Source organism: Apodemus sylvaticus, chromosome 15 (genome assembly GCF_947179515.1).
Source record: "Apodemus sylvaticus chromosome 15, mApoSyl1.1, whole genome shotgun sequence".
Taxonomy (NCBI): Eukaryota; Metazoa; Chordata; class Mammalia; order Rodentia; family Muridae; genus Apodemus; species Apodemus sylvaticus.
In genome coordinates, this window is record NC_067486.1 from 19460567 (window position 1) to 19474097 (window position 13531).

General features: G+C 36.1%; 1 protein-coding gene across 1 annotated transcript in view; it reads left to right on the forward strand.

Moving 5' to 3' along the window:
• Tmprss15 (transmembrane serine protease 15) overlaps positions 1-13531 on the forward strand; it is a 123419-nt gene that overhangs the window by 38234 nt on the left and 71654 nt on the right. The window contains exons 10-12 of the mRNA XM_052158804.1: positions 714-820; positions 5975-6115; positions 7448-7597. Of these exons, the coding sequence (XP_052014764.1) occupies positions 714-820; positions 5975-6115; positions 7448-7597 (398 nt within the window). The remainder of the gene's footprint in view (positions 1-713; positions 821-5974; positions 6116-7447; positions 7598-13531) is intronic.

A 13531-nucleotide genomic window follows, 5' to 3' on the forward strand; every position in this document is an offset into this window, starting at 1 on the left:
TTCCAAATAAAAAACGACCACCACTAAAAGCATTTACCCAAAGCAGATGGTAGGACCACTGTATAAAATAACAAAGTAGATGTTGGCAAAAGGGGGAAATTGGAACCGTTGCTTATTAATAGTAGAAATATAATGTCATGAATGGTGCTTCTGTTATACTCTACAGTTTATTTTTTAACCTGTGATCCAGTTCAGGTTATTGATACAAAAGACTAGAAACGAATCAGGATATTAAAAGATACTGTTTTTTCCTAAATATATCAGCAGTCTTTACAATGGTCTGTATGTGGAATGCAAATATCGTAGAACATCTTTATTCAGTATAGAAAATGGTTGCCTATCCATTATTCATGATTGCATCTTGAGAGTTAAAAATGAAACATGCTAGAAATAAGGTAACCATGCAAGAAAAATCCTGAATAATTCCAATTAAGTGACATACTTATAATTGCTAAATTCTTAGAATAATGTTACTGGGCTGGCAGAGGCAGAACATTGGAAAGAATTTGTTTAATAGATGCTGAATTTCAATTGTACTAGAAGAAAAAGTCCTAAATGTGTTCTGACAGTAGTTAACAGGGCTGTATTTTGTGGTTAAATTTTGTAGAATGGCTTATCCGATATGTTTTGTATCACAAGAATGGAAACTGCAAATTGTAGAATGCATTGAGATTTATAACAACTTAAGAACTTTTATCTTTTTTTAAATTTAGGGTAAACGAAGGACTTTCCATTACACTGAACTTTGGCTCTTTTATTTCACATTATACAGATGTGTTAGATATCTATGAAGGTATAGGACCTAGCAAAATTTTAAGAGGTAAGTTTAAACAAATGTAGAATCAATTATCAGAAGGAAAATAAATGGGAAGCTTTGTGAGTAGCAATGCTGCTCTTTGATTGTTTGATGAGAATATTAACTTGACATTTAATTTACTAAAAGAAAGATGGCTTTCACTGTCAAAAATAGGATACCAGTGCTGCACCTTGTCTTCTTGCAGTAAAAGTAAAATTTTAAAAGTCATGTAAATTGCTGTGCAATGGTGGCACACATAATCCCAGCACTTGGGAGGCAGAGGCAGGCAGATTGCTGAGTTCAAAGCCAGCCTAGTCTATAGAGTAAAATCCAGGACAGCCAGGGCTACACAGAGAAACCCTGTCTCGAAAACAAACAAACAAACAGAAGGCATGTAAATTAATGTATCTGTAAATATGTTATTTGTTCTTTAAATGTTGACCGCCCCATTTTCTAAAATCAAGTCAACCCTAAAGATTGCATTCTCTTTATTAAAAACACTACATACACTTATCGGAGATTGAGGCACAAATCACATAACAAATGACTCCCATGAAGAAGTATGGAGAAGGTCCTGATCCTGGAAAGGATGATCTAGCATTGGAGGGGAATATAAAGACAGAGGAAAAAAAAGAGGGAGGTCATTGGAGAATGGATGGAGAGGAAAAGGTTTATGGGACATATGGGGAGGGGGTATCCTGGAAAGGGGAAATCATTTGGAATGTAAACAAAGAATATAGAAAATAAAAATATTTAAAAAAAAAACTACATACGTTATGAACTCAGAATCTCTAATCTTATATTTAAGCATGTACTCAGTCTTTCCTGAAGTAATAATAATAATAATAATAATAATAATAATAAGTCTGACATAGCACCTGTCATAGGAGTGATCTCAGTAACAAAGATATGTAAATGAAGTTACCATGTCAGAACAATTTGTCATTAGTGCAGAGTCAACGATGGAATCGTGAAAGAGTAGGAAATCATCTGGTGGTCCACACCAGGCCTGCAAACTTCGTTTCACTTGGCCTAAATGGCAGTCTGACTATCACAGAGAATGAAATAAGAGGGAAAATTCCAGATGGAAATTAAATATGGTTGGAAAATGCAACATGGAGCGAAACATATATAGTAACCAGCTTTCCTTATAATTGAGGAGAAGCAGAGAAAGAAAACCTTTCAATTAATTCCTGATAGTATGCGTGATGATTTCACCTTTCATTTATATGAATGATGAAAATGATTCTGAAATCGTTAAATGGTTTTGATTGATTTCTTTCTTTTTTGTAATTGAATATATTCTTCATTTACATTTTAAATGTTGTAGCCTATGCTGATTTCTCCCCTCCCGAAAACCCCCAACCCCTCCTCCCACGCCCTGCCTCCAAGAATATGCCCCTCCACCCATCCCATTCCCACTTATCCCCCCCCCTTTGATTTTCCCATGCTAGGGAATCTATTGACCCTTCATAGGACCAAGGAACTCTCCTCCCACTGATGCCCAACAAGGCATTCCTCTGCCATTCTTTTGGCTGAAGCCATGTGTACCTCTTGGTTGATGGCTTAGTCCTTGGGAGCCCTGAAGCATCTGGTTGAACAACATCAGCTCCTCCAGTTCGCCCTCCAAGTCCTCCACTGGGAACCCTGCACTCAGCCCAATGGTTGGCTACTAGCATCTGCCTCTGTATCTATAAGGCTCTGGCAGGGCCCCTCAGGAGACCTTTTGGCACACAATTCTTGTCATCCATAATAGTGTCGGGATTTAGTGACTGTTTATAGGATGAATGCAATGCCCAGGTAGGACAGTCTCTGGGTGGCCTTTCCTTCAGTCTCTGCTCCACACTTAGTCTCCAAAATTGCTCCTGTGTATTTCATTCCCTTTCTCAGAGGATTGATTGATTTCTTACAATATATATTTAAGCATATCCCAAAGATACATATATTGCAGCATATTATTGTTCTGATATTACGTTGGATAATCCCTATAAACTTTCTAATTTAACATTGTCAGTAAGCTTAGGAAATGCATATTATCTAAGAGTAAAGGGACCTAAAGGGGAACAAATTAAGTTCAGAGAGTGTTATAGGCAGAAGCCAGCATGTAGATTTCTATTTTTAAATACTGTGAAGTCACATGCTGTGTTCTCAAAGCCCAAGTCAACCATTATAACAAGGATGCCCTTAAGACCTAAGATCATGCACCCACATTTCAATTCATCAGATAGGACAATCAGCTGACAATCTGCTTCTGTAGCTTAATACTGCAGTTTTTAAAATGAAGATTAAATATAAAGAAAGTCTAATATGTCATCACTGGATATTAGCTAGAATCATCACTGACAGTGTATAAATCAGTGTTTCAGTCTTGTCAATCAATGCTTCCCAATTTGTATAAACTATAGCAAAATATATCACACTGATGGCAACATCTAAATAGATTTTTATCTGTGCTTAGAAAAAAATTTCTATAGATAGATGTACATTTTCATCTTCCTTTACTCTTCAAATACCTGCTATTTTTAAAATGTATTTTCATATAGTTTTGCAATTAAACAATGAGTGAACATTGAAATAATTAGGGATGCTGATGTCAATAATACAATAGTAATTATCATAAAATGTTACATGTAGCTAATATTGTCAAAGAGAGTGAGTCTATGAATGTCTTCAAATGACAGCAGTCACTTAAAGACTTTATACAAATGTTTCAAATGAAAAATAAATGTATATCAATCTTAACAAGAAAAAAAGTAACAAGTCATTTAAAGTTAAAACACCCACTTTTAATGCCCACAATGTTTCTAATATTTAGCATATATACAGAATTATAGAAACTCAGGATTTCTTTATTTAAACTTAACCTAAAAGGTATATATTCATATACTGTGATAATGCACTACATGATTCAGGGTAGCAGCAGGATTTATTATAATTATACATATTTTATGAAAGCACAGCTAATAACTTTATTTTAATTCACAAGTAAATATTTTCAAAACTGTTTTTACAACCTTTTGTTTGAAAGATGCTCACTTGATAACTTTCATTGGATCTTAATTCAAAATGTATAGCCAAAATGCTACTGTTATTTTATCATATTGGAAAATGAATGTTTCTTACTTAAACCTGGAGAAAATGTCTTAAGAAATTATAAAGAAAGAAAATAATCCAGCATCACAAAATAATTGTTATTTGCCTTGTTAAGATAGTCAAAATAGATAAATTCCAGAAGTATTCATTAGTAATATTTATGTAATACTTCTAAATAGATTGTCAGAGTTAGGTCAAAGTCTTACTCACAGCCAACCTTTGGACTGAGCATAGGGTATACAATGGAGGAGTTAGATCAAGGACTGAAGGAGCTGAAGGGGTTGGCAACCCATAGGAAGAAAACAAATATCAACCAACTAGAATGCCCAGAGCTCCTATGGACTAAACCATCCAAAGAGTACACATGGAAGGACCCATGACTCCAGCCACTTATGTAGCAGAGGATGGCCTTGTCGGACATCAATGGGAGGAGAGGCCCTTGGTACCGCACAGGCTCGATTCCTCAGTGTAGGGGAATGCCAGTGCGGTGAGGTGTGAGTGGGTGGGTTGGTGAGCAGGGGGTTGGTTTATATTGTTGTTCCTTCTATGGGCCTGCAAGCTCCTTCAGCTCCTTGGGTCCTTCCTCTAGCTCCACCATTGGGGACCCTCTGCTCAGTTCAATGATATACAGCGAATGAACACAGTGGAAGGAGGCATAGCTTAGCACCAAGCTTCTAGCATATTCATATTTCTTAAGTCGTTGCACAAAGATTTTCAATATGAGATGCATGATGGTGATAAGTCGCATGCACTGCTAGGAAGAGTCAAGAGTCAAATAGGTGACATAAGTCTTCAAGAACAGAAGTGAAAGACATATTGTGGATGGGAACATTTAGAAATGGCTCATGATATTTCTTCTGGGTTTTGTGAAAATTGTCATGTCAATATGAAGTTCTACAAATTTGTACAGAAATACATATTTTTGAAGGTGATATTCAATTAAAAAAGAAGTACATTTTTTCCAGTATTTCATGATGTGTCACTTTGAAAGAAAATTAACAGCTCTGATGTGACCTCCATCTGAAGTTTGACACTTTTCAAAGGCCTGAATTTGATACCCAATCCAGACTGCCCATCTAAAATATGTGCTACTGCATACTTAAACACTGCACTTTTAATCTGTGGACTTTTCCCTATAAAACTCAATTCAGATTCTCCTAAGTGAGATATTCGTTCCTTTGGTGATAGATGTGGTAAGCTACACATTGTTGTAAAAGCGGTTCATATAATGATAAGTTTATAAATTATGTGAGTACCTTTTATACTACAAGCATATCATTATTAAAGAATCAAAAGTAGAAAAATACTCCCAAGGTAGCAGAGTTAAGGCTGAATAATAATGTAATCAATATAAGCTCAATAGAAGCAATTTTTACATTATCTATTATTCGTTTGAGCTTTAGTAAAGCTTCTTTTATGAATGTGGGTGCCCTTGCATTTGGAGTATAGATGTTCAGAATTGAGAGTTCATCTTGGTAGATTTTTCCTTTGACCAGTATGAAGTGTCCTTTCTTATCTCTTTTTGACAACTTTTGGTTGAAAGTAAAGGATTTTATCCAATACATTAGCTACTCCACCTTGTTTCAAGGAAGCATTTGCTTTGAAAATTGTTTTCAAACCTTTACTCTGAGGTAGTGACAGTCTTTGTCACTGAGGTGAGTTTCTTGTATGCAGCAAAATGTTGGGTCCTGTTTACATATCCAGTCTGTTAGTCTATATCTTTTTATCAGGGAATTGAGTCCATTGATGTTAAGAAATATTAAGGAAAAGTGATTGTTTCTTCCTGTTATGTTTTTTGTTAGAGGTGGAATTATGTTTGTGTGACTATCTTCTTTTGGGTTTGTTGAAACATTACCTTCATGCATTTTGTAATATGGATAAGCAGAAAAAAATTACACACTGTTTACTTTGCTATTATGACGCTGTTCTAGCTTTTATTGCTATGGTTTGGGAGTCAAGTTAACATTTAGTCCTTTAAGTGCCCAGCTTTGTTGTGTTAGGGGATTATAATGTAAAGTAACTCATTTTTAATTTTACGAGTAGATATAGAATATGCTTTTAATAATTTCTAAACCCTTTTTATAGGCTCTTTTTGGGAAACTGATCCTGGAACAATTCGAATTTTTTCCAACCTAGTTACTGTTACCTTTCTGATAAAATCGGATGAATATGATTACATTGGCTTTAATGCAACATATACCACCTTCAACAGCAGCGAGCTTAACAGTAAGTATTTAGTATTTTTTAATAGATATATTCTTTATTTATATTTCAAATGTTGTCCCCTTTTCTGGTTTCCTCCCCCTGCCCTGAAAACCCCCTAGCCCATGCCCCGTCTCCCTGCTCACCAATCCACCCACTCCCGCTTCTCTGTTCTAGCTTTCTCCTATACGGGGCATCTAACTTCTCAGGACCAAGGGCCTCTCCTCTCCTTGTGTCCAACCAGGCCATCCTCTGCTGCACATGCATCTTAAGCCATGGGTCCCTCCATGTGTACTCTTTGGTTGGTGGTTTAGTCCCTGGGAGCTCTGGGAGTACTGGGTGGTGTAATTTCTATTGTTTAGTCTTTGACTCTACAGTTTAGTCTGACTCTCTGGTTACTGTAGTATTTTTTAACAGCAGCACAACCTAATTTTCTCACTGTGTAGATTCTTTCCTAGTCCTTAACTAATTCTCTTAGATAATGAGAAACAAATGACAGATTAAACGCTGCTGTTATTATCTGAGAGAATTGAGTGACCAGCTTTAGAAAAACTAACGAGGGAGCCCCCTTTATAGGCAAAAGGAAGTGGGATAGGAAGGGGAGTTTACAAAGGGGAGCCAAGGAACAGGGACAACATTTGAAATGTAAATAAATAAAATAGCCAATTAAAAATGAAAAGAAAAACAAAAAGAAAAAAATCACTAGTCAATGTAACAATTAAATGGAATTTTTATATTCAGTAAGCATTACAAGTGAAAACACATTAATACAAAATAATCCTGAGAAATTTCAACAAGTTGGCTTGATTGAACTATTGAATTTAGTTTTAAGGGAGAGAAACATGGACTGGACAAAGTTTATCTGAGTAAACAGTGTAGTCAACATGGAAAAAAAAGAAGCAATATAAGTTTGCACTGTGGGCATGGATAATAATGTCTGGGTTTTGTAACTGTATATGGGATGGATCCCTAGGTGGGGCAGTCTCTGCATGGTTTGTCTCTCAGACTCTGCTCCACCCTTTGTCTCTGTATCTCCTTCTGTGGATATTTTGTTCACCCTCCCACGAAGGACCAGAGTATCCATACATTGTTCTTCCTCCTTCTTGGGCATCATTTGATATGTGAAATATATCTAGTAAAAAAAAGTTTGCACTGTTAAAACCCAATATACAATAATTTTTCATGGTTGAAACAAATATGTACTTAAGTAAATAAAATGGATCAGAGGTAACATTCATAAAAACAATAACTTGATCCACAGCAAGCAATCACAAACTATATAAAGTTGGATTGTTTTCTATGTAATAAATTGCTAAGGTTAAATATTAAATTCAAAAGTTTTTATTTAATTCACAGATTATGAGAAAATCAACTGTACATTTGATGATGGTTTTTGCTTCTGGACCCAGGATGTTGATGATGATAATGAATGGGAAAGGAACCAATGGACCATGTTTCCTTGCTACACTGGCCCAGGTTTTGACCACACATTTGGGAATGACTCAGGTGTGATTTATATTTATTCATAAAGCAAAACAAAACTCACTCAGTACTACTTCATTTAAGTGGAACTACATTAAGTAAAAATATTTTTCTATTATAAACTATTATATAGATATAGTTATATACATACTAATATATGTATATGTATATATACACACATATATCAAAAATGACAATCAAATATCTAAGTGAATAGGTTTTAAAATATATTATTTTAACCTTTTTATCCAGGTATGATGATGAGATTTAATGACAGTTCACTAGAGATCAGGAAAAACTTGTAACCATAGTTTTGAAATGATTCATTAGTAAGTGGACTTAGGTAAGATAATTAATTTTTTTTACCATCAGTTTTACCTTGATTTCATTTTTCAATTGTTCATTGTGAGCACAAAGAAATAATCTAGAGTAGTATATTGGCCCATAAGTGTTATGAACTTATTCATTGATCAGATAGTGTGTTTCCTTAAAAAAAAAACTTAGAAATTGTGAATGTACAAATCCTCTTATCAGAAAAAAATAGATTTTCTTTAGGTAACCATGGACAAGAGTGAATTGAGAGCATAGAGTGCAAAAGAAAGATGTGGCATGGAGAATTAGCTTCCTGTGAATGAAATGCTAGATTCCATGTAGAAAAACCATCACTGAAGACAATACAGTTTGACTAAGTAGGAAAGTATAGGAAAAAGAGAGATAAGAAATTGTACTGGGAAGATACTATTAAGAAACTAACTCATCTGTAACACTAATAAACCCAGTGAATAAAGGTTGCAAACTTAGATAAAAACATGTATTATAAATGTTAAGAGAAATAACAATCGCAACAGAATGAAAATTTGTGTATGTGCATGTGTATTTGTGTACATGTGTATGTTTGTATATGTATATATGCATTGTATGTATGTGTATGTATATATGTATATATGTGTATGTATGTATATATGTAAATGTATGTTTGTATTAATGTGTATATGTGCATATGCTATAAGTATGTACATGTATATGTATGTCTGTGTTTGTGTACAGATATATATAGAAACAAATCTATTTTTTATTATTAACCAGTCAGATTTACATATCAATAAAATCACAATGTACAGGATGCCAATACAATAATTTCAGAGACAAATAATAATGATAAAAGCTTTATCTCAATGTTTCTTTCTTTTTCTTTTCCTTTTTTCTTTTTTTCTTTTTTTAAATTATTTAAAGCTTTAATAGATTTCTTGAGAACAGTTTTAAACTTACAGATTAAATTTACAAATTTAAATTTCATGTGATGACATAAAGATACCCTGCGAGCCTTACATAAACATACACTGTTCCTGTTCCTTTTGGTTTTTCTTTTTCCTATATTCTTAGTTGACATTCTGAATGCGTTCCCCTTTTCTGGTTCCCCCCTCCCCATAGGTCTCCTTAGCCCTCTTCCTTCTGCCCATTTCCCAATCACCATCCTCCTATTTCCCTGTCCTGGTATTCCCCTACAATGTTGGATCAACATTTTTCATAACTAGGGCCCTCTCTTTCCCTGTTCTTGGGAATCATTTGATATGCTACCTGTGTCTTGAGAATTCAGAGCTTCTGGGCTAATTAATATTCACTTATCAGTGATTGCATTCCATGTGTATTCTTTTGTGATTGGGTTACCTCACTTAGGATGATATTTTCCAGTTCTAACCATTTGCTTAAAAATTTCATGAATTCATTGTTTTTAATTGCTGAGTAGTATTCCATTGTGTAAATATACCACATTTTCTGTACCCATTCCTCCATTGAGGGACATCTGGGTTCTTTCCATCTTCTGGCTATTATAAATAAGACTGCTATGAACATAATGGGGCATGTGTCCTATTTGCATGCCTGGGAATCCTCTGGGTATATGCCTAGGAGAGGTATAGCAGGGTCCTCCTGAAGTGTCATGTCCAGTTTTCTGAGGAATCGCCAGACGGATTTTTAAAGTGGTTGTACCATCTTGCAATCCCACCAGCATACCATGATTGATCTTTTGAGACTGAATTGCCTCACCTAGTATGATGTTCTCCAGATCCATCTATTTCTCTAACAATTTCATGAATTCATTGTTTCTGATGGCTGAATAGTACTCCATTGTGTAAATAAACCACATTTTTTGTATCCATTCTTCTGTTGAGGGATACCTGGGTTCTTTCCAGCTTCTGACTATTACAAACAGGGATGCTGAGAGCATGTGTCCTTATTGCATGCCGGGGAATCCTCTGGGTATATGCCCAGGAGTGGTATAGCAGGGTCCTCCCAAAATATCATGCTGGGATTTCTGAGGAACCACCAGACTGATTTCAAAAAGGGTTGTAACATCTTGCAGTCCCAGCAGCAGTGGAGGAGTGTTCCTCTTTCTCCACATCCTCACCAATACCTGCTGTCTCCTGAGTTTTTAACCATAGTCATTCTGACTGGTGTGAGGTAAAATCTCAGGGTTGTTTTGATTTGCATTTCCCTAATGACTAATGATATTGAACATTTCTTAAGGTACTTCTCAGCCATCTGAAGTTCTTCATGTGAAAATTCTTTGTTTAGCTCTGTACCCCACTTTTTAATAGGGTTATTTGGTTCTCTGGGGTCTACCTTCTTGAGTTTGTATATATTGGATATTAGCCCGCTCTCAGATTTAGGGTTGGTGAAGATCCTTTCCCAATCTGTTGGTTGACATTTTGTCCTTTTGACAGTGTCCTTTGCCTTATAGAAACTTTGTAATTTTATGAGGTCCCATTTGTCAATTCTTGATCTTAAAGCGTAAGCTATTGGTGTTCTGTTCAAAAACTTTTCCCCTGTGCCCATGCCCTCAAGGGTCTTCCCCAGTTTCTTTTCTATTAGTTTTAGTGTGTCGGATTTTACGTGGAGGTCCTTGATCCACTTGGAGTTGAGCTTCGTACAAGGAGATAAGAATGGATCAATTTGCATGCTTCTGCATGCTGATCTCCAATTGAAACAGCACTATTTGTTGAAAAGACTCTTTTTTCCACTGGATGTTTTCAGCTCTTTTGTAGAAGATCAACTGACCATAGGTGTGTGGGTTCATTTCTGGGTCTTCAATCCTATTCCATTGATCCACTTGCCTGACAATTGTACCAATACCATGCAATTTTTATCACTATTGCTTTGTAGTAATGTCTGAGGTCTCAGAAACTGATTCCCCCAGAAGTTCTTTTACTGTTGAGAATAGTTTTAGCTATCCTGGGTTTTTTGTTATTCCAGATGAATTTGAGAATTGCTCTTTCTAACTCTATGAAGAATTGAGTAGGGATTTTGATGGGGACTGCAATGAATCTGTACATTGCTTTTGGCAAGATGTCCATTTTAACTATATTAATCCTGCCAATCCATGAGCATGTAAGATTTTTCCCTTTTCTTAGGTCTTCTTCCATTTCCTTTTTCACAGAGATCTGAAGTTCTTGTTATATAGCTCTTTCACTTGTTTGGTTAGAGTCACCCCAAGATACTTTATGCTGTTTGTGGCTATTGTGAAAGGTGTCATTTCCCTAATTTCTTTCTCAGTCTGCTTATCCTTTGAGTATAGAAAGGCTACTGATTTGCTTGAGTTGATTTACAAATCCTTTTTCTCTGTCCTTATATTCCCCTCCATGCTAGGTCAATCCTTTCCAGGATCAGGACCCTCTCCATACTTCTTCATGGGAGTCATTTGTTATGCGATTCATGCCTTGGGTATTCAGGGCTTCTGGGCTAATTAATATTCACTTATCAGTGATTGCATTCCATGTGTATTATTTTGTGATTGGGTTACCTCACTTAGGATGATATTTTCAAGATCAAACCATTTGCCTAAAAATTTTGTGAATTCATTGTTTCAAATTGCTGAGTAGTATTCCATTGTGTAAATATATCACATTTTCTGTATCCATTCCTCCTTTGAGGGGCATCTGGGTTCTTTCCAGCTTTTGGCTATTATAAATAAGGCTGCTATGAACATAATGGAGCATGTGTCTTTATTGCATGCCCGGGAATCCTTTGGGTATATGCCCAGGAGAGGTATAGCAGAGTCCTCGGAAGTGTCATGTCCAGTTTTCTGAGGAACCGCCAGACTGATTTCCAAAGTGGTTGTACCATCTTACAGCCCCACCAGCAGTGGAGGAGTGTTCCTCTTTCTCCACATCCTGGCCAACACCTGCTGTCTCCTGAGTTTTTGACCTTAGCCATTCTGACTGGTGTAAGGTGAAATCTCAGGGTTATTTTGATTTGCATTTCCCTAATGACTAATGATGTTGAGCACTTCTTAAGGTGCCTCTCGGCCATCCGAATTTCTTCAGGTGAAAATTCTTTGTTTAGATCTATAACCCATTTTTTAATAAGGTTATTTGGTTCCCTGGGTTCTAACTTCTTGAGTTCTTTGTATATATTGGATATTAGCCCTCTATCAGATGTAGGGTTGGTGAATATCCTTTTCCAATTTGATGGTTGATCTTAGAGTATAAGCTATTGGTGTTCTGTTCAGGAACTTTGTCCCTGTGCCCATGTCCTCAAGGGTCTTCCCCAGTCTCTTTTCTATTAGTTTCAGTGTGTCTGGTTTTACATGGAGGTCCTTGATCCACTTGGAGTGAAGTTTAGAGCATAAGCATAAGGCTATCTTTTTTCCACTGGATGTTTTCGGCTCCTTTGTCTTCGGATCAAGTGACCATAGGTGTGTGGATTCATTTCTGGATCTTCAATTCTATTCCATCGGTCCACTTGTCTATCACTGTGCCAATACCATGCAGTTTTTAACACTATTGCTCTGTAGTATTGCTTGAAGTCAGGGATACTGATTCCCCCAGAATTTCTTTTGTTGTTGAGAATAGTTTTAGCTATCCTGGGTTTATTGTTATTCCAGATGAATTTGAGAATTGCTTTTTCTAACTCTATGAAGAACTGAGTTGGATTTTGATGGAGATTGCATTGAATCTGTAGATCGCTTTTGGCAAGATGGCCATTTTAACTATATTAATCCTGCCAATCCACGAGCATGGAAGATTTTTCCATTTTCTGAGGTCTTCTTCAATTTCCTTCTTCAGAGACCTGAAGTTCTTGTCATATAGATCTTTCACTTGTTTGGTTAGTGTCATACCAAGATACTTGATATTGTTTGTGGCTATTTTGAAGGGTGTCATTTCCCTAACTTCTTTCTCAGCCTGCTTATCCTTTGAGTATAGGAAGGCAACTGATTTGCTTGAGTTGATTTTATAACCAGCCACTTTGCTGAAGTTGTTTCAGCTGTAGGAGTTCTCTGGTGGAGGTTTTCGGGTCACTTAAGTAGACTATCATGTCATCTGCAAATAGTGATAATTTGACTTCTTCCTTTCCAATTTGTATCCCCTTGACCTCCTTATGTTGTCTAATTGCTCTAGCTAGAACTTCAAGTACTATATTGAAAAGATATGGAGAGAGAGTACAGCCTTGTCTAGTCCCTGATTTTAGTGGGATTGCTTCAAGTTTCTCTCCATTTAGTTTGATGTTGGCTACTGGTTTGCTGTATATTGCTTTAACGATGTTTAGGTATGGGCCTTGAATTCCTGTTCTTTCCAATACTTTTAGCATGAAAGGATGCTGAATTTTGTCAAATGCTTTTTCTGCATCTAATGAGATGATCATATGGTTTTTTCTTTGAGTTTGTTTATATAGTGGATAGCATTGATGGATTTCCTTATATTGAACCATCCCTGCATCCCTGGGATGAAGCCTACTTGATCATGATGGATGATCGTTTTGATGTGTTCTTGGATTCGGTTGGCAAGAATTTTATTAAGTATTTTTGCATCGATGTTCATAAGGGAGATTGGCCTGAAGTTCTCTTTCTTTGTTGGATCTTTGTGTGGTTTTGGTATCAGCGTAATTGTGGCTTCATAGAACGAGTTGGGTAGAGTTCCTTCTGTTTCTATTTTGTGGAATAGTTTGAAGAGTATTGGTGTT